Source organism: Nansenia antarctica, assembly GCF_963989245.1.
Source record: "Nansenia antarctica genome assembly, chromosome: 10".
Classification (NCBI taxonomy): domain Eukaryota; kingdom Metazoa; phylum Chordata; class Actinopteri; order Argentiniformes; family Microstomatidae; genus Nansenia; species Nansenia antarctica.
Window position 1 is genome coordinate 597,547 of NC_137680.1, and position 19,867 is coordinate 617,413.

The 19,867-nt window shown below is 43.6% G+C and overlaps 1 protein-coding gene across 1 annotated transcript; it reads left to right on the top strand.

The window, feature by feature from the left end:
- The first annotated feature begins 2,079 nt into the window (after positions 1-2,079).
- hmgn2 (high mobility group nucleosomal binding domain 2) lies at positions 2,080-6,274 on the top strand. Its single transcript, XM_080540392.1, has 6 exons — positions 2,080-2,270; positions 3,713-3,742; positions 4,108-4,137; positions 4,257-4,319; positions 4,736-4,795; positions 5,261-6,274. Exons 1-6 carry the CDS (start codon positions 2,256-2,258, stop codon positions 5,294-5,296), a joined length of 234 nt encoding a protein of 77 aa, XP_080396518.1. The 5' UTR covers positions 2,080-2,255; the 3' UTR covers positions 5,297-6,274.
- The last annotated feature ends 13,593 nt before the right edge of the window (positions 6,275-19,867 follow it).

Genomic DNA, 19,867 nt, shown 5'->3' on the forward strand with positions numbered 1-19,867 from the left:
GGCAACATGTTAAACTATATTTTGACCAGGTTTCTTATCTTGAAGAATAAACTTGTGATCACATGTTCATTTAGTTCAAAGTGCATCTGTGTGACTCGTTTATTCATTAGATTAGAGTCAACCTTTTTGTTATTGCACAGAGTACAATGACGTTTATCTTTTTGCTCTAGGCACAGGGTCAGCCATAGTCAGCGCCCCTGGAGCAATTAGGGGTTAAGTGCCTTGCTCAAGGGCACAACGGCAGTGGTAGGCACCTTAGATATGACGCCAGCAGCCCTACAATCACCAGCTCACATGCAGCTCCCTCCTGAATCGGGGGTCGAACCAGCGACCTTCCCCTCATGACCAATCTCTCCATGTTGGCAGAAAGCTACCGAACCAAATAGTAAGTAAGTAAAGCTTTATTTATGTAGCGCCTTTCGTACATGAAATGCAACTCAAAGCCAGTAGTGATATTGATAAGTTGATAAGTCACATTTTCAGTTTGATCCCTAATTTTGTTGAAATGTTTCCATAATGTTTTGTATTAAGTCGAATTACATTTGACTATGCTGCCCCTGGGACTCCAGCAGCACATTGCCAAGACCACCAGCACTGATAACAAGTAGGCATTTCATTCTGCTATTGTTCCCATGTTATCAGAAGTTTCTAAACGAAATCTTCAAGACATTGTTCAAAACATCTGGAGTTGTCAAACAGAGGAGGACCAGGCCCTACAGCAGCTGGAGACGGACTGCCCCTGGGTAGCACACCTACAGCACAGCAGCAATAGAAAGAGCTAAATGATGAAGTGGGAAGCCCCAACTCTGACATCACCACATTGAAGTTGATATTTAAAACGGTCAGGGTAGGGTCGTCCCAAGAATCCGACTAAGCATCCTTGGACACCCAAAGGAGACAGGAAACACTGCTGAACTACATCGCTACTATATGGAACATTATCATCTGTATGTGTTTAATGCACTGCAGAAAGCCAGAGAGCATCAGAGAGATGACCAGGCCCTACAGCAGCTAGAGGCAGACCTCCTCCAGCATCATGGGGATGGAAGGCCCTTGGACACGCAGAGGAGACAGGAAGCACTGCTAAACTATATCGCCAGCCGAGAGGAAAGGGTTCAGGACTTCCTGGGCGCACTGCAGCACAAGAGACACACTTTCTTCACTGACTTATTTTGGTTAAATGTTGTTCTGTAACGGGTGTCTTTCTAATGCATGTGGTTGAGGGGTAGTGGTGGTCTAGTGGATAGTGAGTTGGACTTGTGATCGGAAGGTTGTGAGTTCAAATCCCGCCTGAAGCCACACCACTACTAGTGTGCCCTTGAGTGCCCTAGGCACTTAGCCCTCAGTTACTCCAGGGGGAATGTCCCTGTAATTCGTAATTGTAAATCGCTTTGGATTAAAAGCGTCTGCTAAATGGCAAAATTATTATTATTAAATTATTATTAAAATTAAAATTAGGAGGTGAAGACTGGTCCTGGAGGGCGTGGCTGTCTCAGACCAGGCATCAGTCTCATTCCCAGAGCAGACACCTCAGAGGAGGCAGTTATTTTTGCTTTAAAATGATTAATTATTAAGCTTTACTTGTGGTGGTCAAACAACCTAAATAAATGTCTATCATCATGTGATACTGTAACTCTGTTTAAGGTCATGTTTGATATAATACTTGACTTCATGAACACGTAAAACTATTTTGACCAGGTTTTTTTATCCCGCAGAATAAATGTGTGATTATGTTTAGTTTATTTAATTCAAAGTGCGGATGTATTTCATTCTCTCAGAGAACTACCAAATAGTGACAGACACTTTTAGTGAAATTTCTGTTTTATTTTAGTTAAACGTTTTCAGTAATGTTTCTTATTAAATGCAATAAGTATTGAACTTGTTATTATCTATAATAAAATGCTCAATATTATAATTATTATTTTAGCATTTAAACAAGCGATGATTCCCGGGTGTTTTATCGCGCTGCCTCTTTAAGAGATAGGTCACGCCCATGAGCACGTGATCATGTTTGCATCCAATGCCTGACAGCAAAATATAAGAACTGGTTCAAACCAGTTTCTATCTTTAAATTTCAATACAAAAAAACTTAATAAAACATTGCGAGGTGACTTCTTCTATACATTCACCTCGTCACTGCGCGCGTCTCTACAACCCTGACCCGACCCGCTCTGAGAGAAAGACGACTCGGCTCACAAGCTAAACAGCATTTTACATTTTTATATTCCCTCTCAATTTCCTCAAATCTCATCAACATGCCTAAGAGAAAGGTAAGGAAATCATTTATTTTAAATTGTTGGTCGTTTAAAACATAAAATAACCGTTTTTCTTGTGTTGGTCGAGTCTCGAGCTTCTGTTTCTGCATCAGAATGTGTTCATGTAGAAATGGCGGCAGACAGACAGAGTTCACCCGAGGCTAGGCTAGGCTAACCCGCTACCTCCCCTGTACCAGGGTTACACATGTGAATGTTGTAGACATATTATATATATTTTTTAAGTCTCTACACTTTAAGTGTCTGGCCCCGTTTTTATAAATCATCTCGTTTAACGTTTTAGACTCCCGCCGGTTCTCCCTCTCTGTTATGGACCTAGCTACGCTGTGTTAGCATCATGCTAACGGGAGCTCCCCCTGTCATGAGTCATATCTCCCCTGTACCAGGGTTAGACAGATGAATGTTGTAGACATGTTTTTAAGCGCATTATATGTTCAGGATATTTACAACGATATCGTGTTTAAGACCGTGTTAGTTTTAGAGCTCCTAAGCTAGCTAGCTAAGCCGAGTCCTGGGGTAAAATAAAGGCGCCAACGTCTCGCGCATCTTCTGACAGCTCCTCTGCACCGTGCAGCTCGCGGCCATAGAGACACAGCAGCAGCGGCACGGGGCTGGGCGCTAACACACTAACACGGCTAATAACCATCATCGTGTTGTATTTGAGCGGGTTGGTGTTTTTTTGGCTTGGTTGTTAAATCAGTGCTTGTTGATGTTGTTGTGTATTTGTAATTTTTTTCAATGACCTTGTTATTTTTATTTTAAATCGAGATTTAGCGACATATGATCAGTTTCACTCTGGAACTTTGTCGCCATTGAAATCCTGTTTTTGAAGTACTGTCGTTAGTCGAACAGAGCAGATTAGCCTGGTTAGCACAGAAACACCCTATAGAGACCAGCTAAGGAACACTCGCTAACTTCTGGTTGACTGCTGCTGCTGTCCGCGCGATGGGCGCGCAACGGTGCAAAACAAAGGAAGTGTCAGCGCGCGGGCTGTCATCGCTGTGAGTGACAGCCACGGTTTGAATTTGAATAAGCGCGGGAATCTCATAGAACGTCCAGGAGGCAGAAACCAGCGGAAGTTTATCTGATTCTCTGTAAACCGGGTTGGGTTAATTCTTGTAGTTTTAACTTTTAACCCGTTATGCCCAATCTAAATCATTAGGCTCTAACCCTAACCCTGTACATTTATAACAACAAAAGAACAGCATGTTATCTGGGGGGGGATGAAAGAGCCCCTCCATAGAATGAAGCCAGGCAACGACGGATTAACGTTTCCTTTAGGCCACCGTAGAAATGTGGATTTTCAGATGTGGGCTGACCTCATGTGCTATAAGCAGACAGTGACTGATACATGTTAGTGTGAGATAATGCCCCGCCTAATGGAGAAACTAAAGTTTAAAGTGAAGTGTTCACCATTCTGCCTCTGCTTGTTCCTACAGACTGATGGAGCTGCCAAGGGCAAGGAGGAGGTTGGTTTCTTACTATGTTGTTGTGGTCCCGTTTACTGTTAAATGTAGTTCACCTTGACTGGTAAACATGTCACCCAAATCACAAGGCAATTAGGCTTCTACTTGCTAAAACAACTGACACAGATGTACAATAAACCCACTCAGTTGTAGTCTATAAATGTATGCCTTTTTTTTTTGACAAATAGTTTGTTTATAATCTGTTATAAATATTAACAGCAGTTTAGCCACCTGTAGTATACTAAGATTGGATAGGTTGTACATTTACTGTTCATTTAGCCTACATTTTTACATGTACTTTTTTAATGTATTTTATTTATTTGTTGAAGATTTGTTATTTACACGATCTCTGTTTCCTCCTCCCCCAGCCTACTAGACGGTCGGCACGGTTGTCATCTGTAAGTTGTCTTGAAAAACTCAAATCTTTTAAACTAAAAGTTTTTTATTAATCTTATTTTAAGTGTTGTGTGTTTTGCGACCTCCTGTGTGACTTGTTTTATTTCCTCTTTTCCTGCAGCTGCCATCCCGTCCGAAGCCGGTAGCTAAACCCAAAAAAGCTCCTGCACCCGCAGCAGCAAAGGTATGTTGAATAAGCTTGTCTGGGTCTAAGTTAGTCCACTTCAGGTTTACGTTCTTACAATCCCTCTTAAACTAGAGCCTGTGCATGCTGTTTACACTGTGTCTAACGTGACCGTTGATGTTAACAGTTGCTTTTGTGTCATCTCTTAAACAGGACATTGATTCATGACCTGTAGCATTACTTTAAAGATGCCCTGCTCATTCTATTTCCAACTGAACACAAGGGAAAGGCTTATAAAAACTATTTCACGTATTTCTCAGTAGCTCAGTACTTCTGAGCATGTGACAAGATGCATAACATCTTGAATACACCTCAGGTTGTGTGTGTGTGTGTGTGTGTGTGTGTGTGTGTGTGTGTGTGTGTGTGTGTGTGTGTGAGAGAGAGAGTGATCATGTGTCTTATGTGTTTTCTTTCAGAAGGTAGCCAAAGGAAAGAAGGCCAGCCCAGCAGCTGAAAATGGAGATGCCAAGACAGAGGTATGTTTTCTAATCGATCCTAAAGGTCCTAATCCTTTTTGTTGTTTTCAGTGTCGGGTCATGCTATCATTTTCTCAATTATCACAATGTTTTATACAAAAAAAACATGACACTTCCATTTCATATTCAGCCTACAAACTTGAATGAATTAAGAGTTTAAACATTTCCCTTCAGTAACTAACAGGTGCAAACTTCACCCTGATGCTTAGTCCTTCCCACGGCTATTGTACAGGGTTCCTGCGCTGGTCTTAAAAAGCCTTAAAGTCTAAAATCCAGCAATGTGATTTATAAGGCCTAAAAAGGTCTTAAATTTGACTTGTTGAAACTTGTAGGAACCCTGATGATGGCAAACTGCATGTTTGCTTTTGGCTATTGGTTTTGCATACCTGATGAAAAATGCTATTCAATATATTTGATCCTTATTTCTCTCCTATATCTTATTTCTTATATCTTATTTCTTTCTAGGCACCAAAGGTTGAGGCCGACGGCGATGCCAAATGAAGAAGGGTTCAAATGAAGAAGTTTTATATTAAAGATTTCATTTATAGTTCATTGTGGGCTTACACTTGGTGTAATGAAGCTGTTCGGGGGGGTTCTCGTGTTCATATCCATATCTCACCTTGTTAGAGGAATACCGTCCATAGCTTGTCAAAGTAAAATTTTTACCCTTTCTAAACCCTTTTTTTTAACTGCTGAATGTTACAAATATTTTCCTACATTTTGGGTTTTAAATCTAATTTTAAAACCCAAACGTTATAAGGCAGCTAAAGTGTGTTTAAAATGTTTAAGGGGTATAGGGTTTTTGCCACTATCTCCTTTAGTTTTTTACTTGTTTAAGTAATATCAATTACTTACCAAATGTTTTGAAATACTGTATCGACATCACATTTAGAAGACACCATTCAAAAGTAATCACTAAAGGCCAATGCACACATCGTGCAATTTCTGTTGCGCGTCAACATTCCATTTTGAAGTTTGAATGGAAGTCTATGAGAACATCGCATCTCAACACACACGGCCCCGATTTTAATCGCACGGCGAAAATTCGATTCCATTCATTTTGAATGGGACAAAGCACACGGCGTGCGAGTTTTGTCGCACTGTCAAATTTGTGCTTTGTCCCATTCAAAATGAATGGAATCGAATTTTCGCCGTGCGATTAAAATCGGGGCCGTGTGTGTTGAGATGCGATGTTCTCATAGACTTCCATTCAAACTTCAAAATGGAATGTTGACACGCAACAGAAATCGCACGCTGTGTGCATTGGCCTTAAGATTAACTTGTTTTAGGTCAACACACAAAATTCAACCCACATAAGATTTCTAATGTGAACATAATCATTTGTTACATCTGATGAAAAAAAAAAAAAATGTTCTATTGTTTATTTTTTATTAAATTATGTTCTGTAAAAACAGTGGAAGAAAGCTTTTGTGACTCCTATGAATTTAAATGTTCTAAATGTGCTTGATTAAAATTATCCAAAATATTGTTTGTTGACTAATCACTATAGGTTTCTATCATGAATGTTAAGAAAATCTATGATAACCTTCGACACTTGGATTGGATAGGTGTGTTAACCAACCTCTCAGGCCAGCTGCTGTTATGTCAGTACCATTCATTTCAGATTTACATAACTTCCTAGGGTGTATTGTAGGGGCTAGACGCTAGAGGTTGTTTCTGAACAAGGCTTTAGTTTCTCTTGAAAATATTCAGCAGTGTTCATCTGAATTCAACACTAGCAGTTGATGTATGTATACATCTGATTCATAACCTTGATACTTGCCTAAAAGACAGCGAAGGAACTACACTCTACCTGCAGATGAGGGGGCAGCTGTGGCTTAGGAGGTAGAGCTGGCGTCTAATGATTGCATGTTCGGCGGTTCAATCCCCGGCTGGCCATGTGTCGAGGTGTCCTTGGGCAAGACACTGAACCTCAAATTGCTCCCAATGAGCGGGCTGGCGCCTTGCGTGGTAGCTTGATTGCCACCATTGGTGTGTGAATAGGTGAATGAGAGGCCACTGTAAAGCAATGAACAGACACACACACACACACACACATACACATACACATAGGTGAATGAGGGGCCACTGTAAAGCAATGAACAGTGGCCTGAAAGAAAGGTTGTGAACTATAACTAAGTACATTCTTGGATGAGGATGGGAGGGATATTTTAAATTGACTGGGGGCAATGCTTGCCTCTTTACAACAATGAATGAACAGGATGAATATATGATATCAAATTAATAGAAATGAATGACTTCTATCAGTACTGATTAAGCTCACATGCTGGCGTTGGAGTAAGTGGTGACAGCACATTTTGGGGAAAGCAATCAAAACGTATTTGTCACGTACGTGGCTTACAGCCGTAATTGACAGTAAAATGCTTTGGTATTTGGCAGTCATCAACAATCAACACTAAGAGTGACAACAGTACGAGTGCAAATAATGTGCAATGATGTCAGAATCCGATATGACAGTTCTGAGGGGGAGGGGGAGGGTGTGAACTATAGATATTATATTCCCGGGGACCATCCCCAAATGACTGGCCTTCAAAGAGAAACAAGCTACTGTACATACTGTATATTCAGTCAGTGGTACTCGCTTCAAACACCAATGTAATGTGTTACGGTACATGTGGGTAAACTAGGGTTAGGTGCTACGTCGACTTGGTACATGCTGGCATGTCTAACCCTAACCGTAGCACCCTAGCACCTAACCCTAGTTTTCTACATGTACTGTAACATATATATATATATTTTCTCCAGCAGAGGTCAGCGTCAGATCAATATTGTGGAATCAGTCTGGCGTGCAGAGAAAGATCTAACAGGGCCAAAGTGGGTTCACTGGGGCCTCTGTCCAGCAGATGGCGCTCTCGACCATCCTATTCTGCAGCACTTGAATAATTTCACTAGAAGGACTCAGACCCATCAGTGTTTTTAACTTTAGAAAATGATTTGCCAGAGATGATTTTCAATTACATACATTGGACTTGATTAATGTCTAACCTTTCCCTGGTCATGTGAACACATGTTGTACCTGAACCATCTGCCTCTCAAACTGTGGAAGAGGCTGCCTATAGCTTACTGCCCTGGGGAGCCAATACAGGCCAACTTGAACTAGGGGGGCCGCTCCCATCACAGCATGGGAAACACAGCGAGGAAAGCTGCAATACCTCAACCCAACCAAAGTGAGGAACGCACAAAGTGCCTCTCGCCTCAGTGTCTCACACAAAGCACTCGCAGAGCGCACTGAGCCAAAGGACCTCTACAGGACATGTAAACCTGCGAGTGTCGCTATCCACAACACACGCCTATGGTGAACAGTAGAGAGTACAGTCACACAGGCAGCGGAGCCGTGGCACCCTGTGCCCTTGACGTGGTGACTCCTATAGGGAGGGGAGAGGGAACGGTGCGCATTTTGCAACCCTGCTTAAAGTGGTTCCCTATAGTACAGATTGTATATGATTGCATGTCCTTTTTTCTAGTAATGTACACCATTGGGGGCCACAGTGAAAGTGCTCTTTTGGAGTAATCTATAAGACAATAAAGAACATTCATGAAAACAATGACTTTAGAAGTGAGACGCTACACAGAACACTGGAACCAACTAACTACTCATTTGCAAGTCAGACAACAGAAATGATGATTGTCCCTAACCCTCCACGGTCCCCCTGAGACACATCTCAATCACCTTCCAAAGTCCTCAAAGTATAGACAAGAGGACCGTGTGTGTGTGTGTGTGTGTGTGTGTGTGTGTGTGTGTGCACGTGTGTGTGTGTGTGTGTGTATGGGGGGGGGGGGGGGGGGGGGGGGTAACAGTTCAGCTAGAGAATGTGAGGTGACCCAACAAAATGCACTTTAGAGTGACTTTCTCACTACTTTCATATGGAGAATTAACCTCAAACGACATCCAGCATCTGTGAAGTCTATACTTTGAGTACCCCCCTCCCCCCCCCCCCTCATGGGTCGTATATCAAGGACCCTAAAAGATCCTGGAAGGTTTTGGTTCAGCCATTTGTTCCAGGTTGTCAGGATAGCGTTAATAACGGATAAGAACTATCCAAGTTACAATAGTGGCCTATATTAATGTGTAGCTTCAGCCTCCTCATCAACCAAGCATAAGGCTGTAATTCAGACGCATGTTCCATACATACCACACACAGGGCACGGCAACAACCATTAGTATGTTGGAGTTCTGTGTTAAGTAATGGGACCAATTTACTTTTCAGTCAACGTCAGCCAATAATCCGCCAGTCAATAAATCAATTAAGGAAAAACCCATCAAAATACGACCATCTGAGAACATGGGAAACCATAACCAGCACATTATGTCATCGCATTCAAATCATCTGCCTTTAACATGCACATGCTTCATGTGCTGGAAGTAAACCTCTTAATTATCAATTAAGTAAAAAAACTCAAAAAAAAGCTTGAACTCCGAGCAGAAACCAAGGTTATAGAAGATGTTAGACGGGTTCATTGCAGGGGGATAGGGGATATGTGCTTTGTGTGCGCGGTGTGTGGCTCGTGTGTTCCCTGGCTCAGCCTGCCACACCCCCCCGTCATGTGTCTATAGGCTGCCCTGCCACACCCCCCTATAGCCCTGCTGGCTCCTATATAAATGCAAACTGAACATTTTGTACTTTTACTCTCTGACTCGCTTGCGCACTGTTCCAGCAGCTCAGACCGAGCGCAGTTGCAGGTAAGTGCACATTACAGCTTCTAAATTAACTTTTGTGCACAAATATTTTTGTTTTATTATGAAGGATTTGTCCACAATTAGTTCCAAGCAGTTTTTCCATCGATGAGCTCATTGTTTAATTAGCCCAGAATAAAAACAATTACGTTGGATGGTTGAATGATAGTTCAGTTTGGAAACATTCTTACAAAACAACAAAACAACAGGTTTTGCGCAGCGTCGGTTTGGTTACTAGTTACTTTAGATTATATTAGAGGAGATTCATCTTCATCTTCAGTTATTGAGCCGCGGGTTCAGGTCTTATTGAGTTGACGCTGCAGCTGATATTGAAGTTAATTAATCTCTGTTCAGTTGATATGTAGTTGGAGACCTTTGACTGGTTCATCGACAACTACCAAATAAATACTACCAATGTGTGTCTGGTAGCCTGAACGTGTTTAAGATTGGGTTTGAACCATTCTTCTTTTGGCCGTTGTTCGGTAGAGATAAACTATTGTTGTTAACCCCTCTTATCTTACCATTGTTACCCCCCTTATCTTATCATGTTGACACACATTGTGATGGTCTGTGTCAAACACGTGGCGTCTTGATCCACCAGTAAATAAAGGTACACGTTGTTCTTTGTATTTGTCTATGCAACTATCCACTACTATTGTGCTGTGCAAGAACTTGATGGCACATAATGAAAAAAAAACGTTTGATATCTATCTATGTAGTATATATCTATGTAGTATAGAGATAGATAGATAGAAGCTTTCATTGGGAAACAACAATGCGAACAATGATTAAATGTCCCTGGCATGTCTGGAGTCAAAGATCACAAAGGTTGTGTCACATTATGACACAATGTCTCTGGTTTCCTTTGTGCTTCTGAGGGAAACTCCTCAGACTGAGGTGTGAACATGTATGTCTATAATGGGCCGCTTCCTGCTTGGCATCATTGGACATTGGTTGTTCGGTCCTTTTGATTGACTGTTAGAACTGCAGGTTCAGTGTCATACAGTATGTCATCTGTGTCCTACCTGTTAATATGCTGCATCAGTACTGTTTATTTATTTACGGCCTTACTTCCTCCATAAGACTGTGTTCTTGTCTTGTAATGCAGTCTTACTATAGCTTAGGCTACGGTTATCAGGACTGATTGCATAGTTGAGGTTAAAACATTGCTGGATTGATTGAAATAATATGCCTTGTTGAATTAGTTGAAAACAAATACATATTTGTATGAATGCATCATGTAACATTCCTAGAAGCACAGAACATAAGGACCGTATGTCCCTGCATGTCTGTAGGCCTACGTGTACTAGCCTACCAGCAGGTCCGCTGCATTAAATAATACTGGTCAGTGTCTCTATGGTTTTAATTGATTGATAATAATATATGTTGATCACACTTCCTACTTTTCCTACGCTGGTGGATGTAACTATGACTCAAGGAGTGTTTAATGCCGTTATCACAGTTAGCCTGCGTATACATGTATGGCCTGGTCACATCTCTTAGAAGGGTTTGACTTGATGAGCCTTATGGCTCACAGCCTTTGACTGTCGGCCATGTTGCAGGGCCCTCTTTCATCATGGTGGCCCTCTCTCCCCTTTCAGGGTGGGACGCATGTGACACGTGTGGGGAAAACTCCAAACAACTCCACATGGTCCTAAAGGTGGTCAGGTCACACCTTGTTCCTCTGTCTTACCCCCACTCACTCCCCTTGAATCTCGTGGGTGCTGATGGGTGATTGCCTGCTCCCAAAACCTGATACAGACAAAGTTGTAGTATCTGGATGTAGTGGCTGGCCACCCCCCTCTGGGTGAAGGATGACATCCTGGTTGATATGCGAGGTCCCTGGCCAGATCAAATGTCCACTCGCTCCGACGCAATCAGGTGGAAACGGCCAGCCGTTGCGGACACGCGCTCTACGTCTAGACGTAAACAAGACTCCGCTGCCGTCCTCCCACGTGCACGAGGAAACCATGGAAACAGAAGCACATGCTACAGTCATGTGTGAAACAGAAGCACATGCTACAGTCATGTGTGAAACCATGGAAACAGAAGCACATGCTACAGTCATGTGTGAAGCCATGGGGAGGGTCTTCAGCCTGGTTTGCGCTAGGAGGGTTGCGCAACTTGAACATCAATCCGGTCAATAATGGTGTGTGATGTAATCCTGCTGTACGGTCTGAACCTCGGCTATCAGACCGGGTGCTCTAGACTGAGATTAACGCTCGGACAATACCGCCGTCACAGCTGCTGATGCCGCCGTCTCTCTCTCTCTCTCGCTGCTCTTGTCAGCGTTCAGCCTGCGCTCAATAGAGACCCCTTCTCATTCTGGGTGGGTGGGACTGGGAGGCAGAGCAGTCAGGAGGCATGGTGGAGGGAGGGATGGAGGGGCTCTGGCAGGCTCTCATTGGCTGTGAGCACTGGGAGACACGGTGTGCTTAGCTGCATGCGCTCTTGTGCAGTAGCATGTAGGCTAATGTTGAATGACTTCAGGGAATTCTCCCACGTGTGAGAGATGAGGTATTGTTTTGCTGAGGGCTGCTGCGCTGCGCTGTCCTGCCCTGCCCAACCCAATCTGTTTTCAGAGATGCTGTTCTGCCCTTCCTGGTCCGAAAGCTAGGCGTAGCCGTCCATCAGATGCTGTTCTGCCCTTCCTGGTCCGAGAGCTAGGCGTAGCCTTCCTTCAAGCGATACGATCAATGCTATGTTAGTCAGTCACAGCTCGGAGCCCAATAAGGGCAGTGAATTCCCACATCATCACAGAGGATGTATGAACAAGATTCTGGATTTATTCACCATTACTGTGACATTACATCTGGGTCATGGCAGCCTAAAGCATGCACCCTAACCCTAACCCCAACTGTAAAGCATGCACCCTAACCCTAAAGCATGCCAGCCTCCCCAGCTGTGTAATTTATCTGAGGTTTGCAGGTTCAGGATTAGTCCATGTTTATATCTGTCCATGGCGTGTATATGGACATCCAGATGAAAGCAACACAAGTTGAGCTCACAAAAAGCCTCATCTGCATCGACTGCCGGCACGCTTCTCTTACAGTAGCCTAACCCCAAAAGGTCTCACGTCACTTACACGACATGCCGGTAGCCGCCCTCCTACACCCCACGTGAAATCCACGTCTGTGAGACTAGAGTATTGTGGAGTTGACTATACAGTGTTACCTGCTACATCAGTGCATGCGTGAAGCGCAGGCATTGCACGGCTGCCTGTAGCAGCAACATCAAATTAGACATGGAGTCTATTTGTCTCTGATCCATGCGAGTAAACACCAAAGTTAGTCCTCGACAGCGGAGCCTGCATAACTGCATGTTTAGTACATGTGTCAGCATGGCCGATCCTAGGCAATCCCTGTGTGTACGTATGCATAGCTGCTGTTTGTTGAGGTGAACTCTAGCGTTACTCTAATGGGAGACGCCCGGATGCCTCAGGTAAACATCACTAGTTTACAGGTGACTCACCGTGGCACTTGTTCATCTCTTTTGATCGTTATTTACCTACTAGCAGAAAGGAATGGGTCATTATTTACCTACTAGCAGAAAGGAATGGGTCACAATGATCTGGACCCCTTGCTGTGGTGGAATGTTTGCCCTCTCCCCCCCCCCCCCCCAAGGAAGGGGAGACATGTCTGCTGCAGTCCCACGTTGATTGAAATTGATTCCCCTCACACCTCCACATCTGAACTGCAGCTAAGCATTCTATGATGAATGTTCATGAACATTTAGCTTGTCCAAAAGCAAGAGTCAGTCCAATGATAACCGCATATGTTTTGTCCTTTGCGATTGCCATTGGACAGATTCTTGTCTCTTCAATCTCAGTACCCATTGGCTTAGATGTCATAGAATGAGATCTGGAATAAACCTATATCAAAAACTTGCTGAAAGCATTCCAGTGCTTAATGTTTTATCTTCCTCTCCCCAAATTGGTTTACCAGTCTATTTCCTAGCCTCTGAATTTTAAATTGAATCACAATTAATTGTGGCAATGCTCTGGATTTCCATTGAGTCCTGCTGCAGATGTTGACTTAATTACATTTCCTAATCAGATTGTTTTTAAAGAGGCCCAGACTATCAGCTTACCTTATTTTAAGGTTTATCAGACCCCTGTGTTGTAGGCAGATTAAAGAAGCTGTGATTAGGTGTTAAGTGTGGTCTTAGCGACAAGTTGATTGCTATAGCTTTGGCTATGAAACCGTGTGTGTGTGTGTGTGTGGCTTACAGTGTGTCATCACATTGGACAATACGTTGGTTTGAGGATGGTGGGCTGTTCTGTTCACTCAGGGATTTGTTGACTAGTCACTAGTCAATCTATATTCAAAATGGACGCAAGTGAATCTTTCTGAATGAAGTCACCAATTGAAGATTCTGGTCGAGAGCCGATGACTAGGAGGAGTAGCCTAAACGTCTTGCAGAAGTAAAGTGTATTAAACTGTATTAGCCCAGTGAAATGTAACAGCAAAAGTAAAGAAGCCCAGAGTGTCCACCCAGTACTACGCACCATCATGAAGGCAGAAGCTTCGGTTGAATGAATGAATGAATGAATGATGGACTTTATTGTCATTGCTATAGTACAGGTACCAAACAACGAAATTTAGGAGGGGTGGCTCCCCTGGTGTTAGGAAAGAAAAAAAAAAGAACCAAGTCCATCTTTGTCACCATGAATTTGGTCTGGTCCGTTTGAGGAGAAAAGTACTAATATTACAAGCATATCATTTCTGCTACTGTAAAAGGAGATTAAGAGGGCAGGTCAACATTATGTAATTGGGAGCTTATGTCATTCATAAGCATGCGCATCTCAACTTTATGGCCATTTTTAAAATCCCCCTTGTGTTTACTGGATGAGCAAATCGCATCTGACAGGTCTCAAAGGGTTTTTAGTGTTGTGGCTGGAGGTAGGCGCGTTAGCACAAGCCACAGCGAGTGATGCATTTCGACAGCTGTGTGTATGTGGGGGCGTGTCTTGGGCAAGCCTGCAGATCTGGTTGGGTGAGAACGGGCCGTATAAAAGGGCGGAGCGTTGAGCAGAAGCTCTCTCAGTAGATCGAGTCTCCATCACTATTGGGAGCCCCAAACTATCAGGGCTCTTTGGTGTCCTGGGCTGTAGATGGTTGGAATTCAGACTTGCCAGTTGGAGAACGTCTGCGGGCTCTTTCCTACTAGTGAGGCTGTAGAAGGTGAAGATCCGTCTGCTGTTGGTTTTTAAAGACATTCCGCATTCCAGACTTTTTGCCACAGGACAAACTCGGGAGCCCAGAGTCTTTAGTTATTTTCTCGGAGCATCCCTCCTTTTCACCTGAACAAAGGGTGTAATCATAACCAGGTTGGCAGACGCGTCCTTCACATGTTTCTACTTTCCCTGCACACTTAGGTTTTATTTCCCCCTGATATGAGATGGGTCAGTTATTTATGGAATTGGTCAACCGACTGATCTCTGGCCAACTGACTGATCTCTGGCCAGTTGTGTTGGTTATGGAGAGGAATTCCTTTAGTTTGGTTGTGTAGAGAACTCATCTCATTATTGGTTGTTAGTCCCCTTCCTCCGCCTGGTCCTTTTTTCACTGAATTCTGGGTTTGAGTGACATCTTGCAGTAATGCTCTGCCGGACTAGCCACTTAGAGTATTGGATGTTTAAAAGTTGCCAAATTGTAGACTTGAAGGGTTCAAACTTGGCTCTTGCTCCTTTATTTGGTAAAGACTTTAGTAGGAATCTCTTGAGTTGTAGATGACGGTGATGCGGAGCGCTCGTTATGTGTGATTATCTTCAGGGGTTGAATGAATCCTTTTTCGGCTTCACTGAGTTAATGGCGTTGTGAATAGCAGCACTGTTGCTCTTGTCAAATCTAGTTTAAGGGACTTTCTTGAAGAAAAAAATGTCTGTGAAACGGTGCCAAGTAGGTCGGTCCCAAAATAAAACCAGATGTTTTTAAGTTCTGACGGTGTCTTTCATCTGGATGGACTTATCTGCAGGGAGACTCCATCGGACTAGACGGGATCATGGTGACAGGGTTCTATTCATTGTTATGGCCTCAGGCAAGAAGTGTTCCCGTCCTCTTCGTGCGGATCAGATAGCTCTAGTTTATTTGCAAGCGAAGGGCGACGCTTTGTTCCTCTTTTCGCCAGTCAAATCTTATGATTCATAATTTCAGAGCAGCTTTGAGATTTGATCTTTAAACACAGTGTGTTTGGGTTAGGGTTAGTGTGTTTCGATGACTTACTGGTTGATTCTACACGTTTTTATTGACACTTCTGTTGGACACTTTTATGCTCCAACACAGTTGAATTGGTGTTTCCTATTGGCATAATGGCCATATTGGTTTACTCCATTTTATCTCTCTCTCTCTGCAGGTCTCCAGAGCTGCTTCAGCAGACTCCTGCAGTCCCACCCCTCCCCAGACTCACCACCACCCCTCCACAGACATGATCATCAGACTGGGAAGACTGACCCCTGGATACTTCCGTCTCCTCCAGGTATGCAAGCTGTGGTTGTCCATGTAGTGAACTTTGATACTGTTGAATGAATTTGTGAGTTATGATGGCACTTCTCTTCCTTTACTTGACTGACATGTTGAATAGCCTAGCATGTTCAAATGTGGTTGTCCTGAATGTGGGTTACTGACATTTGAGTGCAGGTGCAGAACATATGATTATAACAAGAAGGGGCGGGTGGAGATTGAATGGAACCATTGATGCTTGGTGGAACAAACAAGGGCATGGAGTCAATAGCTTCAGAGTAGAACAGATTACATCATGGATATTACCATCAATATTTGATGGTAATGTGTTCTGTTGGTGCCAGTGTATCAGATTGGCACAATTTCTGCTCTCACCCAACTCATTAAGGCACTGATGCTCTGTGCTAAACGGTTAAATGAAGATAATGGGCATGATGACCAATAGTCCTTGTTGACATAGGAAATGTCAGCTCAGGTGTCTCTTTTGAGGAAGTTATGATTCACATAACTTGGAATGTAAGAGTACTTTGAAGATCACATGGGCAGGAGACTATAGCAACAGGAATGCAGGTTATGCAGGCTCCTTGTATTGGGCTTAATGAAAACACATTGTCATGTTAAGCAAGCAAAGTTTTTAAATGCCCGCATAATCCTGGCTTCCACCGTTTGACAAGTGTTACAAACATGGTTTCGATGTGTAAGATTCACCACTTGGGAGTGACTTGAAGGCCCGGCTCAGCTGTGCCAAAAGGCTATTAAGGATGTGTACCCTAATCCTCTTAACGTTAGGTTTCTCCTTTTGGTAGTTTTCACTGTTGACACTAAATTGGACAAGTAAGGCGGTTGTTAAAGGCGCATCACCACCAACCAGTTAGTCACCAACCAGTTAGTCACCAACCAGTTAGTCACCAACCAGTTAGTCACCAACCAGTTAGTCACCAACCAGTTAGTCAGCGTTAACTTCAACCTGTAGCCAAGACTTCATAAAGGTATCTGATCTGGGACATGGTAACACACGTTCTCTGAGACCCGCGCCTTCCCTCCCATCTGTGATCCTCAATCTGCTTTCACCACCAATGCTAGTGATGTAATTAGCTCTGACGTTAATGCTAGCGATATGATTTCCTCCCCCCTTTGTTCTGGCTGCTGCCGTCATCATCCTCTAGTCATTAGTGAGACCCCCCCCCCCTGTCACCCCTGTCATCCCTCTGATAGTCCCTCTGAGTGAGAAACAAAGGACGGTGCCATTTGTTCAAATGCTTAACAGACCATATGAGGAAATAACTGGCAGTTACGTGAAAGTCTGCAAGTTGGTGTGACAATGGAGTTGCTTTGTAGTTTGGACTTCTCGCCATTCCTTTTGCCATTGGGTGCTACGTGCTACGTGCTACGTGCTCGTGATTAACACTTAATTGGTGAACTTTTTTTTAAGATACCAGGGGTTATTCATCGGTGTAGTAGATCAAGACTTCCTGGTTACACAAAAAAAAATAAACACTCATGCGTCGTCATGACGTCAAACTCTGGTGTAGCATCTGGCATAGATATAGAAACCTCATTGGCCGCTGCTGTATGTAGCCGCTATGCGTCTGACTGTCTAGCGTCGCGAACGAGGCATTTACTGTCTATAATATCTATGGTATCCAGAGTGTAAAGTTTTATTTAGTCGCAAAACCCAGCAGTACTCTCTGCGCCAGAGCTCAAAATGGTGGCAGTCCTATCTCATTGACACGAAGGCCCCTCAGGGATGGTGGAGGGCAGGCAGGGGAGGGCTGTACAGGAGAACATACTCTCCCTATGTGGCCAGACCTCCTACAGTGTATACCTGCCCTTTGGTATTGCATGATGTGTGCAAAGTCTGGTCTCTGTCCCTGCCGTGTTCTGAGAACATTGTGTGCCACCTTCTTCTGAGATCGGTTGTTCCCCTATGAATGTTTGATAGCCGTCCTTACCACAAGCTCGGGCACATGACTGAGCACTGTGGTTAAGTGGAGCTGTGGCGTGTTAGGGAAGTTTGATTTTGGGTGCTGTTTTTAATTCGTCTTTCACAACATCCTGTTTGAGCTAATCTTTTTTTTTTTTATTCTTTTTTTGTATTTTTCTTTGTGTTGATCTTTGAAGAATTGTGGTTCTTCATCTTGGGTTTGGTTGTAGTTCTCTGATCCAGACTGCTGACTCACCTGTTCCTTTGTGTTCCGTCTACAGAGACAGGTGGCAGGCGAGGTGCAGACCCCAACGAAGGACCGTGCGGTCAACCAGATCGCCATGATGCTGGCCATCATGGGCCTGAGCCTGTCCTACTACAGCGCGAAGCAGATGACGTTGAAGGTCCAGACCGAGCCTGCGCCCTGAGGAGACCCCCCGCTGCTCCGGTCCGCTTTGAACCCGGAGGAAGGATGAGCCGATGTGGGGAGGGAGGGAGGAGATATGGAGATAACGTGGCTGTCCAGACCAGCACGTTTCACAGCTTACAGTCGTAGTCATGTTCAGACACTGGATTTTCTGGGATCACTCACCATGCGACGAGAGTTCAGGGCTCTTGGGGTTATGTTATTATATTTTCTTCTTGGATGTCGGGAGTGTTTAGGGGTGGGTTGTGAAGGAATGCGCCTACCACAGGGGCCATGTGGTTCTGATGATAAGACTGTTGGGTTAGGGTTGGGGGGGGTAGAGACCAGCTGGCCAGGTTCAGGATGGGCCCGAGCTTCAGTCGTTGCCAAGGTACATGCGTGCGAGATGCCAACAATACTGTTCTGAGCTAGAAGAATAAGCTCAAGAAATTATTCTTAAGTAACTGTGAATCCTGCCAGTGCTCCAAGCAAGTGAGGGTAGATAACTGTCAACAGTAATGCCTTTTAAGGGAAGGCTCTGCATTTGAGATGTATCTCTTTTAAGGGAAGGCTCTGCATTTGAGATGTATCTCGTAACGATTGAAGGCGGGCCCAATGGCACGGTCAAACTGGGGAGAAAGCAATTGTCACCTTCTTTAGGTTTTAGTTTGTCCTTGATCAGTTAGTCCTTGATCAGTTTGTCCTCGATCAGTTTGTCCTTGATCAGTTTAAGTGAGAAACCTTAAAGAGCCTCTGAACTGGGTGCGGAGCAATAGTCACAAAACCGGTCACTATATCCAAACATGTCAGATGCCTATAAACAAATGCACAATACTGGTAAAACTCAATAGTTTATAGTATTTAGGAAGTTGCTAAAGCAGATCTGAAAAAAAGGGACATTATCCTTATCACTACTTTGTTTTTTGTTTTTTGTGCTTTTTCACGTTCAGCATTAATCGATGAGTCTTGTTACAGAACCCTATAGAACCCTATAATCCGCTAGGTGTTAAATGCAAATATTCTAACTTCAGTGAACATTGCATGCGAGTGTGGAGCTTTTTAATCTCTAAGCAAAACTCAAATTTCATAGTACTGTCTTTTTTTTCTTTCTTTTTTTAAAGAACGAAAACGATGAATGTATATTTCTGTGATATTTTAAATGATCAAATAAAGCTGTGACTATTTTGAATGGGACTGAGTACAGTGGCTGTTCAGTAATGTAATTTCAAGTCTGAATGAACAAGCTCCACTTTATAACATTTCTCCTCTGAGAAGGGGACCCCTCTCTCGATGTCTCTGATGCTCCCGCATCACTAACTCTAACCGCTGCTTCATGGCTCCTTGGTTAGGACGGTCACATGAAACTGATACGGCGACTGCCACTTCCTGTGTTGTATGTTGCCTGGGGTTCCGCAGGAGCGTGCTGTCTGCACACAACAGGAAGTGGTCAGGCCTCCAGACAGCAGCTGTCTTTCTCTTAAACTGGGGCGTCTGAATGAGCTGTACCATTCTGCCCTCCCACACCTGCCCCATTTAATGAGTGACTTGGAAAATAGTTCAAGTGTCAAGTTTTATTGTACAGAAA

What these genes read in the sequence shown, in the direction of transcription:
- hmgn2 (XM_080540392.1), top strand. An exon ending in CTGCCAAGGGCAAGGAGGAG is followed by an intron (nt 3,743 to 4,107) that starts GTTGGTTTCTTA and finishes CTCCTCCCCCAG; the next exon opens with CCTACTAGACGGTCGGCACG. An exon ending in CTGCACCCGCAGCAGCAAAG is followed by an intron (nt 4,320 to 4,735) that starts GTATGTTGAATA and finishes GTTTTCTTTCAG; the next exon opens with AAGGTAGCCAAAGGAAAGAA.